General features: G+C 35.4%; 1 protein-coding gene across 4 annotated transcripts in view; it reads right to left on the reverse strand.

Moving 5' to 3' along the window:
* RPGRIP1L (RPGRIP1 like) overlaps nt 1–12,102 on the reverse strand; it is a 92,140-nt gene that overhangs the window by 78,802 nt on the left and 1,236 nt on the right. For 2 of the 4 annotated variants that reach the window (XM_032424155.1, XM_032424153.1), the window contains exons 2-5: nt 10,203–10,294; nt 8,269–8,413; nt 4,661–4,959; nt 1,217–1,319 (exon numbers count right to left, since the gene is read on the reverse strand). In XM_032424155.1, the coding sequence (XP_032280046.1) occupies nt 1,217–1,319; nt 4,661–4,959; nt 8,269–8,413; nt 10,203–10,287 (632 nt within the window). In that variant the 5' untranslated portion in view covers nt 10,288–10,294. Of the gene's footprint in view, nt 1–1,216; nt 1,320–4,660; nt 4,960–8,268; nt 8,414–10,202; nt 10,295–11,346; nt 11,520–12,102 lie in introns of those variants that run through there. The other 2 variants (XM_032424154.1, XM_032424156.1) reach the window with 2 other exon arrangements.

Here is a 12,102-nt window from a genome sequence, read left to right on the forward strand (position 1 = left end):
CAAGCTAAAAATTTTAGCTTAAGTGCCTCTGCACATAGTGAATAGTAGATTAAATGGGACGATTTAGAAGTGCATATGGAATAATTCAAAATACTGCTTTTTATACAATAATGTCCTAGACGATAACCTGGACTTCGGTTCAATTCAATTCAATTCAGTATTTATTGGTTACTTACTATGTGCTCCACAATCTGCGCATCTTCAGATAATTTACACGCTTTTGTTCTTTCCTACGTACATCTGCCTAGATCACTCAATTTAACACTTCAGAGAGAGAGAGAGCAAGAATTTGCAAAACATAACAGCATTTTTTTTTTTTGCACGTATTTGTTTCTCTCTACCATGTTTGGCAGCATCCCAGTGTAATAAGCCTCAGAAACTCCTATGAACCCTGTTTTTTCAGCTGATTAGCAGGTAACAAGATTAGGTTTAGTCTTTTGCTTTTATTCCTTTGCAGGCTAGTCATTGCTGTAACTGGTATTTAAAATATTCAAAAGAAGTAATTTGAAGCCCATATTATTCTTAAGCAACTGTCTAAAGTGTGATGCTATTTCATGTTTTCTTTCCTCATTCAGAATTGTTACTTTTTGATGATCCAGGTGAAGGCCTGTAGGAAAGGTGGAACCTTATCTTCATTTGTGTGACTCACAGACACTGAAACCATGAGGCTTTGATTAACTGGGAAAGTAAGCTAAATGTGGCAGAAGTAACTTTTTTGAAACCATAGTATGATGAAGAATGCAGTACCATAGAATCACAGTGAAACAAAATCTGAAATCCATATGTATTTGATAACTCCAAACTTTTAAGCCACTCCCTCCAGTTCTTTTTTTTTTTTAACCACAAAAAGGCTAATTAATTCAGGATCTAAAAAAAAAATTACCTGTAATTTTTCTGAGAATGGATATGTTGCCCCTAAAGCTTATACTATTCTAAATGACGGGGCTTTATGCCATTCCTTTGGGGAGAAAATTATAATATAGAGGACTATTCTATAAATCCCTCCACTGATGTAGTTGGTTAAGTTGTTCATTTTCCTCATTTTATTGGAAACATGTTATATAATATCTGTTCTTACCCCACAGATCTAGATGTATTTAGTGGAGCAAATTATTTGTACATAAACCAATTGTGTTTAAAATAAAGGAAAGGGAGGGATCAAAAAAGACATGATCAATAAACAAAGTTCTAAAATGACCACAAAAAGAATACATACAAATTTCTTATTTCTCCTCTGGCTTCTTCAAGTAAACTGTTGCCATATTTTGTAAGCACGGGTTGTAGAGTTTCTGCTACATCGACATCTTGGAATCTAATACCTAAAAGTCAATCAGTAAGATTATAAAAGTGAAGTTGGGAAAGAAGGGCTCCTGATTTGCTATCATGAAGAAATTTGCAACATAAGAAAATTTCTTAAGTACTGAGAGATGTGCTCTATAGTACAGAGAATCAGAAATCCATTGCCAAAGGGACTACCATTGGCATTAAATGTACACAGCAGCAGGTATTGCAAATTAAACAAACTCTACCATGGAAACCAAATTACTAGAAATATTTTGATTCAACTTAGATTTAGAACAACTAAATTCATTTCTGAAAGAACCAAAGTCAGGGCTTTACAATATAAGCTAAAGTATGAAGGAAAAAGATTTCAAAATCTTGACTTTTTTTAGTATTTTTGATACAGATTTTTAAAAAAATTTTTCAATGGTTATTCACATTCCTTGACCTTACATATTGAACCTTGTCTTCATTTGTGTGACTCACAGATACGTGTAAGTCAAAATGTTTCCTGTACTTTCATTTATTCTATCTCAATAAGAAAATCCATATTTAAACAGAGATAATTCAAAAAGGGATCACCAATGAGATTCCTTTAAATAAAACATTTTGCTGCTGCCCTTAAAATATTTTTCTTGTAAAAATAGATACATTTTTACAAGTCTAGTCCCATTGTTAAAAATGAGACATAATTTTAGTTATATGACTACTTTACACTTACAAAATAAATTACTAGAGCTTAAGGTAGATAAAATTATGACAAAGAATTCAGATTTTTAATGGAACATAGTTTCAGATATAAGGTACAGATAAAATTCATTCTTTTAAGAAAGTTTATTTTTAATTAGAATGGAACTATTATTTGCTATTTCCAAAATTTTCAACATCTATTGTTGTAGTCCAGACTAAAGACCAGAAAAGGCTCTGCCTAAAACCATTAAAATAGTTTACTGTGTTAAAATTTGCCAATTTTGGCAATAATGCTAATTGTTAAGCTTTTCCTACATAAATCATGGAAAAACTAAACATCACTAGAAAAATTTAAAAAAAAATCTACTTATCCTTAAAATAATCTTTTTTTTTTAAGATTTTATTTTATTTATTTATTTATTTATTTATTTATTTATTTATTTATTTCACAGAGAGAGAGAGAGAGAGAGAGAGGGAACATAAGCAGGGGTAGTGGGAGAGGGGGAAGCAGGCCTCCCGCCGAGCAGGGAGCCCGATGTGGGGCTCCATCCCAGGACCCTGGGACCATGATCTGAGCCGAAGGCAGACGCTTAACGACTGAGCCACCCAGGCGCTCCATCCTTAAAATAATCTTAAAACTTATTGTGTACCAGTGGTTTGCCAATGGTTACATTTTAAAGCATACACAGCTTATAAGAATCTTTGTTCTACTGGTTCTTCACAATAAGGATTGTTTCTATATTACAATGATCACACCTTAAACCAGTACTTTCCATTCCTTCTCTTGACCAGGCACATATAGAAAAATGGAATATGTGTACAGCAGCTTGGGGGCAAGGCTGCCTTAGCCAGGGAGAGTCTAGTGTTCTCACCTAGCCACGCTACCCTGTGATACTTCTGACAAGTATGGTGCAAGTCCCAGGCTCAAAGGTGGTCTTGAAGAGGCTATTAAGATTACTAAGGTATCAACCCTGATGATGGTGCCTCAAGTTTACTTAGAAAGATAATGGTTGAGAAAACATTCATCACTATCGAGTGCTTTGTGCAGCTTCTACATCTTGGACTCTGTACCAAGCAGTGAAAAAGGTCTGAATTACTAAGAGTGTATAAACACAAGGAGAAATTTAAACTTTCTAGTCACATTTTAAAGATTGTGCTGCTCTGTGGCTCCTTTTTTCTTTTCCCTATAGGAGGAAACTTCCACCAGACTCTTGTATTTAAACAGCAATTCATAGCAGTAGATTAGTTTGCCACGTTAATCTACAATTTGGGCATTGCACCTTTATTTAGTATCAAAGACCTTACAGACCCTAGAGATCATCTTGCCCTGACAGATGACCAAACTAAGGTTGAGAGAGGTAACTGACTTTTGAAAGGTAAAATACACTACCATGGAGTTGTCATCTTTTGACCTTTTTTCTCATCTGGTGTTATAACTCCATTTTACAGATGGGAAAAATAAGGCTCTGAGAGGTCAAGTGCTCTCTTCCAAGTAGAAAGTTAATTAGCAGCACAGTGTATTTCTTAACTTATAATGTGCTATGATTGCTTTGGTTATATCAAAGTCTACTGCCAGTCTCACAAGCTAGGTGTAGCTGAGCCCTTTCTTTCTGCAGCTGCCTCCTGCCTATATGGAGGCCTTATTGAGCTCAAGGGAACTCTGCCTAGGGAAGAGATAGTGTCCATATTTTGGCTTGGAGAAAAAAACAGAAGAAAATTTTCTCCTTTTCTGTTTATATGGCATTTTTTGTCTTCCTCGATGAATTGAAAGTTTTACACGATTTTTTGTGTCCCTCAAAATGTTTGGTCTTTATGTGAAGCATGTTCCAAATGAAGATCAACTGCAGCTACAATTTTAATTCCTTCCCTAGTAGCTGAAATTTAAAAAACGTTACTTAAAATATTTATTGACTTTTCACCTCATTGTAAATAAAGTTTGTCCATGGGTGGGGAGAGTTGGGAATTTTTATTAGAAATATTTAGGTTCTTCCTATATTAAGTTTCATCTATGCAACTGAACTGCTTTGTGTGGGTAGGTTTTAGGTGATTCATTCTCAAAATGAGGAAAGTGATTGACCTATGATCATTTTTGGAGATGGAGGAGACCTTTATGGTCACTTGCATAAATCCTTTTATTTTACATGGAAGGAGCAAGTTCAGAATGATTGGATGACTTGTCCAAGGTCACCAGATAGTAAGTAGAGGAGCAAGAACACAATTTTTTAAACCCTTGTTATGTGCACGTTGCATTGTCATGCTACCTCCATACAATGAGAGATTTAAACAATTCTGCAAATTTTCAAAGAGGTCTTTTGACAAAGAAGTTAAGTGTGATCATTCAAAACAGAAAGTGCGATCATAAATAAGCAAACTAGCTGGTTTCCCCATTTGCCTGAGTCAATGTGATTTCCGTCTGCAATACAGAAAACGAACTCAAACTAAACTCCTATTTTATACGGTTTCACACACGTCTCTCATATCAGGATAAATAATTATGTTCAGTGTTTTACTCAACAAATATTTTCATGTTAATATTAACATTTTATCAAAACGCAAGTCATAAAACTATTTTCCTATTTCTAAAGGTACTTAAAAACCTGAGAAATACAGAAATACTGTGTGTGTGCATGCATGTTAAAACAGCCTACTAAAAGACTTACATTTAGGATTTAATATAAGCTTATTTTACCTTTCCTGGGGCATTCTTGTACGCCTGCATTTTCATGCACTTTTCTACGCCCAGTGTTAACACGAGATTGCACATAATTGTATGGGGTTTGCCTGTAACCCTGGATTTGAAGTTGCTGTTTGGCTGAAATGAGTCTGTTTTTGAGGACTTCATTCTGTCTTTCAAGCTCATGAACTTTCTCTTGCAGCTGCTCCATCATTTCTTCCATTTCCACATCTCGTCCCAGCCGCTTGGGGCCGCCACCAACCTGCTCATATCTTTTCTTGTCATTAACTAGCCGTATTAACTTGGTGGCCATTCTAGGGAAATAATAAAAAGATGAAAAGGAATGTGAGAAGTCAGCATAAAATGCATTCTGTTGAAAGGAACATAATCACTGTGAGGACTTCAGTGCAGAACCTGAATAATAAATTTCAGGTTTTGATGTAACTATTACTGCCTGTGAAGAATCCTTTGATGATAATTGAAACCACTGGGCAACAATCTGCTTTATAGCACTGACAAATAACAGTTTCCTAAGGCTTATCATTTAAGGTTAGTAAAGAGAGGACACATATTTACTCCATATGTTCCTCAAATGCAATTTTTAACGCATGACCTTATGTAGGAATGCTGTATGCACTTAAATGCAGCTACAGATTGTGGATGTGGTGGGTTATAGATGTGAGCCACAGTAAGTTACAACTTTTGAAAAGTGTGTTAAGACTATGCAGCATTTAGGTGATATGTTTTAGGTGAACTGTTTTCAGGTTCTCTAAGATTAAGACATGTTACAAATACAAAAATGTTAGGATGCATAGGTACACACAGATAAAAAGCCCAACGAAAAATTCAGAGAAACCGAAATGTGCCACTAAATGTTGCTTAGTGCCCAAGAAACATTCATGTTTAATGGTAGAAAATACTTAGATGCAGAAAGTATTACTTTAATGTTACCTTTAAATTTAGACAGAAGTTGTGCTTTTGATATCTTAGGAGTTTATACCTTTCATTCTTTTAAGTTTTGATAAAAACTGGTTAGACAGAACAAAAGACAGAAAGGGCACATGGGGGTGATGTAATATACATGTACGGAAAACATGCCTGACAGTGAATGGAAAAATCTTGGCAGGACAAGAAAGAAAAGGTGGCTTTGATGAGAGACACAAGTTCAAGACTTTACAAAATTGGTCGCACATCTTCAATAGCTGATTCTAGTTTACAGTGAATCTATTTTTATAAAGAGCCAGACGGAGATTGAAAATAAAAACTCACTTCATTTTTCTTTAAACGGGGTTTGCTTTATTTTAGCATGGTTATGGACAGAAGCTTTTACTTAAGAGAACAAAAGTGAAATAAAAAAATGCTTAATAGCTTTGGGATGTCATAGAACAACCTTTTTTTGCCCTAAGCAGAGTCCTCTGTAAAAGCAGTAGTAATACATGTCTATCTACACTTCTGGCTACTCGGCCTACAGCATGTGGCATCAGGGAGAGCTATGCATAACATAATCAGTTAAGATTGTTTTCTCTTTCCCTTGAAGCAAATCCATTAAACATGCTTTATAAGGGATACAGGATAATAAAAACCAAGATCCAAGAGTACCACAAACACCCTAGTAAAATAATCAATGGATTAGTTCCTTTTCCACCGAATCCAGAGGATGATATATCATTGGGAAATTTGGGCAGGTATCATAAGCCCAGCAGAGCCACACATTCTATCTAGCCCTTTAATGAGTTTAGGATCCTTTGCCCCGCCCAATGGCTTAGCCATAGAAATATGGTTGCTATCTAACTGAGATGTCAACCTAAATATCTGAATCTTTTGTTTCAGAGAGACTATCACGGGATAGAGATCACATTCAAAAGACACAGGTATAATATAAAAAAAAAAAAGACAACATATGGAGAATAATAAATGACCCAAATTTTTAAGGAAAGAAAAGTACATCAGTAGAGTGGTTTTAAATTCCTTCAAGGATGTTCAAGTCAACTTTTTGTCAGGAAACAAGATTACATGTTTGTCCAGTAAAAGCAGTAATTTTCATTTGTTTGATGTGGTTATTTTGTGGTATTAATGCATTGTATATGATCTGGTAAAGTTTGAGTACTTACTTAAAAAGGTGGTTTATCAAATCTACATTTATGCTAATGTGATACTAATTACATCTTAAGGATAAATTTAAAAGCAGTTCTGGGGCATCTGGCTGGCTCGGTTGGTAGAGCATGCGACTCTTGATCTTGGGGTTGTAAGTTTGAAACCCCATGTTGGGTGTGACGATTACTTAAATTAAAAAAAAAAAAAAAAAGCAGTTCTACATGTGCCTCTAGGTAGTGTCCGTGGTGTGAAATTCAGAAGGATTTTAGAGCTTTGGGTCACAGTGGTCATTGGATCACTGCTCTCAGGGCTAAGTAAAATAACATCGCAGGAGGTTAAATGGCTTGAACATAATACCATAGGCCAGTGGCAGAGAAATAATAGAACACATGCATACAGCTGGACTCCTAGCCGAGTCCTTTTTTCATTAAACTACATGGCTCATTATTAGGTTGTTTTATATTTTCTGGCTAGGACAAATTGCTAATGAGGTCAAGGTTGTGAATTCAATTATTTTACTGACCAATTAGGCTTACAAAGGAAAAAAAATTGTTCAGTGGTCATAGAGTACATTCCTCATTCCGATAGGACATGTGTGTGTTACTGGTCAGAAAAGGAATCAGGCAAGTGAGTCACATGTCTTGAAAAAAGACATTACCATGACTCAAAAATGAACTCAAAGTAAAAGCGCCATACACAGCAGGTCAGTGGGTCATTAAAACAAAGTCCACAGAGTAGAACCTGAACTAGAATCACCCCTTTAGGATGCATTCTAAGCAGAATCCTCCCCCCCCGCCCCCCATCTTCTTTCTTCCATAGCTGTCTCACCTTTTCATTTTACCTAGAACATGAATATGAATACAGGCCTGTTGAAGCTTACAAATGGGAATGTGCTTTTTTGTTTTTAATGCCACACATTCAGAAGATAGTCAAAGTGTTTCTTGAACAAGAAAGTATGAAAGAATATCTACTCTTAAGAAGTTATCCCAGCAAAAATTTTTTGCACACAAATCAAGTGACAACATTTCTTCAGAAACAGTAGAGACTCTTAAATAGAGATTCTAGACTCATCCAAGCAAAGTTAAACATGTTCCAGCTATTGAAGTGATGTTCTCATTAGTAAACCCCAAATCTTAAGGGAACATGCATTCTAACAAATTAGAATAGCTAATTACTTTTTCAAACTTTCATTTTAAACCAAGGCATTTAAAAAACAGATGCTTTGGTCATTTGCTTATTAAACTATAAATATTAAACCATAAGTTATTTATAGATATGATATACTTGTGGCACTCTTAGCTATTAGCTCTTTCTTTCAAATAGCAACTTCAGACATAATAAACACTCATCATCTTTTTGGTTTATTATTCTAGTTTTTAAGATCTTCCATTTTTAAAAATTGTATTTATTTACAACCTGCCTTGTTCCAAGAAAGATTCCAGGTGGAGTTTTCAATTAAGTTTATAAAAAAGCATATCCTCCAAACTTTACAGAGTCAGGAGAAAAAGCTAAAAGCTTTTTATCATAACCTTTTAATTTTATCCTCTTGCTTGCGGGCATGCTGTTTAAGCAAAATGTTCTCATCATGCAAACGCAAAAATCTGTCTTCCAGTTCCTCACGACTGATACGTGACACTGCCTGGCGAGACTTCATTGTCCGTGTTGTTGAAGTTTCTGTAAAAATGCCAAGGTAATTAATAGTGGGATTACTTAAAATAGTCTCTAAAAATGATAACTGTTGATATTAATATAATCTCTGATGCACTCATCTTTTTTCCTTTGTGACCCACTATTAAAATTGTTTTAGAAAATGTTACAGTGTTGTTTACATCACCAATCAGAGGGAAGAATAATAATCTTTGCTATTAAAAGTTTACATGCAATATTAAGGATTTGAACAATAGAAGTATCCATTCAAAATGGTATTTAGATAACCATTCTTTAAGAATGTAAGATGGAACCCTGATTCAATAAGACTTTTCAACTTATATGCTCCATGTTGAAAAAAACAAAAGATTATCTAAAAGTATTTTTTTTTTTTTTTTACAGAGGCAAGAGTTATAATTTGGTGAACATAGCGTATTTTTCAGAGCTATGTATGGGTTTTGGGTTCTAGAAAATAAACTGTAATTTGCAAGTACAAACAACAAACCTTCAAAAATCATTTATAAGCTATCTTATGTATTTTTTTTTTTTTAAGATTTATTTGACAGAGAGAGAGATAGCGAGAGCAGGAACACAAGCAGGGGGAGTGGGAGAGGGAGAAGCAGGCTTCCCGCCGAGCAGGGAGCCCGATATGGGACTCAGGACCCTGGGATCATGACCTGAGCCGAAGGCAGACACTTAATGACTGAGCCACCCAGGCGCTCTATCTTATGTATTTTTAAAGAACTTTTATGCCTTTTAACATGTGTATATAATTTTTTACATATGCTTAAATTTGGTATTTTCCATATCACTGGCTAATTTGCATTAATCATCCAAAAGAAACAAAGAACAAATGGACAAAGGTTAAAGCCCCTATGGCGGGTTACTGAGGACAAGAATTGAACTTAAGGTAGCAAATTCCAATAAATAGCTTTGCACAATTGACATTTATTTGTATTCGAATACCTGGTACTCCACCAAAGATCTAAAGCAAAGCTTGTACATACTTTGTTTTACTTTCAAAAATAAAACCTGTATAGTCAAATTTATCTTTTTCAATGAACAATGCACTGACCGCCTTTCTGTGGTAGTTCAAGGTGGCCACTCGAAATGTTCTAATTAACAGAGGTATGAAGACACCTTAGTGGGATATATTTGATATCACAGCAGTCTCAATGACAAATGCAGTAGCATGACAGCAGAGCTGACACGAAACAACAAACAAAAACACAGCTCTACACTCTGAATTGTTCCTCAAAGCTGTGTTTTTCATTCTCAATTTGAAAGTGACTTTTTAGCTCTAGGGCAACCACTGAGTGATAAAAGGATAAAGGAAACCTTTAATGTATAGTAATTTGATAAAACAAAGTCAGTATCACTTGGATAAACAAACCATTTTGAGATACTCTACTTGAAAGGCAAAATTTTTTAAATATGGCATTTCCCCCCATATAAAATTTAAACATAAAGAAACATTTTAATGGTGAATGTGATTTAAACCAGGCAATTCAGTTTGGAGGCTTGATACTCTCTGTGTAGTTTCTACTGATGTGTGGAATTTTAAAAAGATGATTTATAACAATTCTTTATCAGAACAGAGGGGGATTTTACATTTTCTATGAGCTGTTGATAATTGATGCATGCAGTAAAATACCATATGTTGTTCTAAACTCTCCATGTTCCTGTTTAGTCCAATCAAGAGCTATATAGTTACTTAAATGGCTTCGTTTGTAAGGATATCAGAAATATTTTAAATTAAAAGAAAAGAAGTTACTGATCAAAGTTCATAACGATAATAAATAACAGCTGGCCATACCTTGTAATCCTCCCATTCCAGAGAGGTTTAGACCTATATCTTTCACAGGCAGGTCTCCTGCCGTCTCATCAGTGGGACGAGACATGGCCTATCTGTGGAGAAAAGAAAATTCAAATAAGATCTTTCCAAAGTATAACATTAACTATGCAATGGAATGAACCAAATAAAATGAATAAAGCATTATGACTTTAACGGACATCCATTGTCCAGATGTGCTGCTTGAAGAAGGTGAAAGCTTCTATTTTAAAAGCAATACTACATTCAGTTAGTGTTCCTTTCACCAGTATATTTCCTATAGTTTGCTTAGGAAATGAGGTAAGAATATCATTCTTCCTTCTCTCTTTTTATTTCTTGATCTGAACAAAAACAATTCCCCCCAATTTAAGAAATACTTCCTCTCCGTCCCCCACCCCCTTCTCTGCCCCCAAAAGCAAGCAGGTATCTTGGAAAAAACCTAGTCGGAAAACTTGATTCAAATGGTTGTTCTATTATTTACTAGCTGGTCGAGTCACCTAATCTCGCTGAGTTTCAGTTCCTTAATTTTATTTTATTATTATTTTTTTAAAAGTCATTTTACTTTGTTTTATATATATATATATATATATATAAATGTTTATATATATAAACATTTTATTTATTTGTCAGAGAGAGAGAGGGAGTACAAGCAGGGGGAATGGCAGGTAGAGGGAGAAGCAGGCTCCCTGCTGAGCAGGGAGCCCGATGCGGGACTCGATCCTAGGGCCCTGGGATCATGACCTGAGCCAAAGGCAGACGCTTAACGACTGAGCCACCCAGGTGCCCCTATATATGTATTTTTAAGTAAACTCTACCCCCAACACGAGATCAAAAATCACATGCTCTACTGAAAACTGAGCCAGCCAGTTGCCACAGTTCTTTAACTTTAAAAATGGAGAAAATAACAGCTATCTCACAGAGTTATTCCAAGGGTGAGATGGCAAATTAAAAGCAGTTAGCACATTTGCCTGGGACGTCAATATTACTTGAATATTAATTTTTAGCTTGGTGTACAAATGAGCGGGTAGGTCCAAGTTTTGTCAAAGATGTTTCATAAATTCACCAGCGGAGTTTGTTTTTGTTCTGTCCTTTCTTTGTTGCCATGAGGCCTAGTCCCAGGGCTTCCTACCTCAACATACAAGCAGTCCAGTTAATTCTGGCATCTTTACAGTTCCTATTCTTCAGAGATGCACCACAGTAACTCAGTTTTGTATGAGGTTATTATAAACGGTCCATGCAATGTCTAGTATGTGGAAAAAAAAAAAGATTTTATATTTTCATTTCAAACCACCCCAAAAGCCAAATGAAGATGCCCTAAGGCAGAGGTTCTCAATCTCTAGAATGTTGGGCCTAGAGTGTAAAGTCCAAGAGAATACCCAGCTTATTTGTCTTGTGCATCTCTGCACGGTATTCTCAGAGGCCAACACAGAGCTTGCACATAGCAGGCATTCGCTAAATAGTTGCTGAATGAATGGAACCCATGGAGCTTTAGGGTCTGCAGACCCAAGAGATGGTTTATAAGATCTTGTATGCATATGCGTATATGCAATATCTTTAGGGAAAGGGTTCATAACCTTTATTATAACTCGTCAAAGGTCAACTGCATTTAGCTGTGGCATAAACAATGAACAGACATATACCTGAGGGATCACTTCCTACTTCTTTTGGAAACATTTCTACAGGAAAGATCAGTTTTAGGAACCAAATTATCAAGCAGTTTAAACATAGGACACTTGTGAAAATGATTAACTCTGCCATGATAGAGTTATGGTAACTTTTATAATAATGATGATGGTGGTGGTGGTATTAACATTTACTGAATGCTTACTAAAATGTGCCAGGCGCTCTTCTAAGTGCTCCGATAATACGAATTAATCAAGTATCT

The sequence above is a fragment of the Phoca vitulina genome, unplaced genomic scaffold (assembly GCF_004348235.1).
Source record: "Phoca vitulina isolate PV1807 unplaced genomic scaffold, GSC_HSeal_1.0 scaffold30, whole genome shotgun sequence".
Taxonomy (NCBI): domain Eukaryota; kingdom Metazoa; phylum Chordata; class Mammalia; order Carnivora; family Phocidae; genus Phoca; species Phoca vitulina.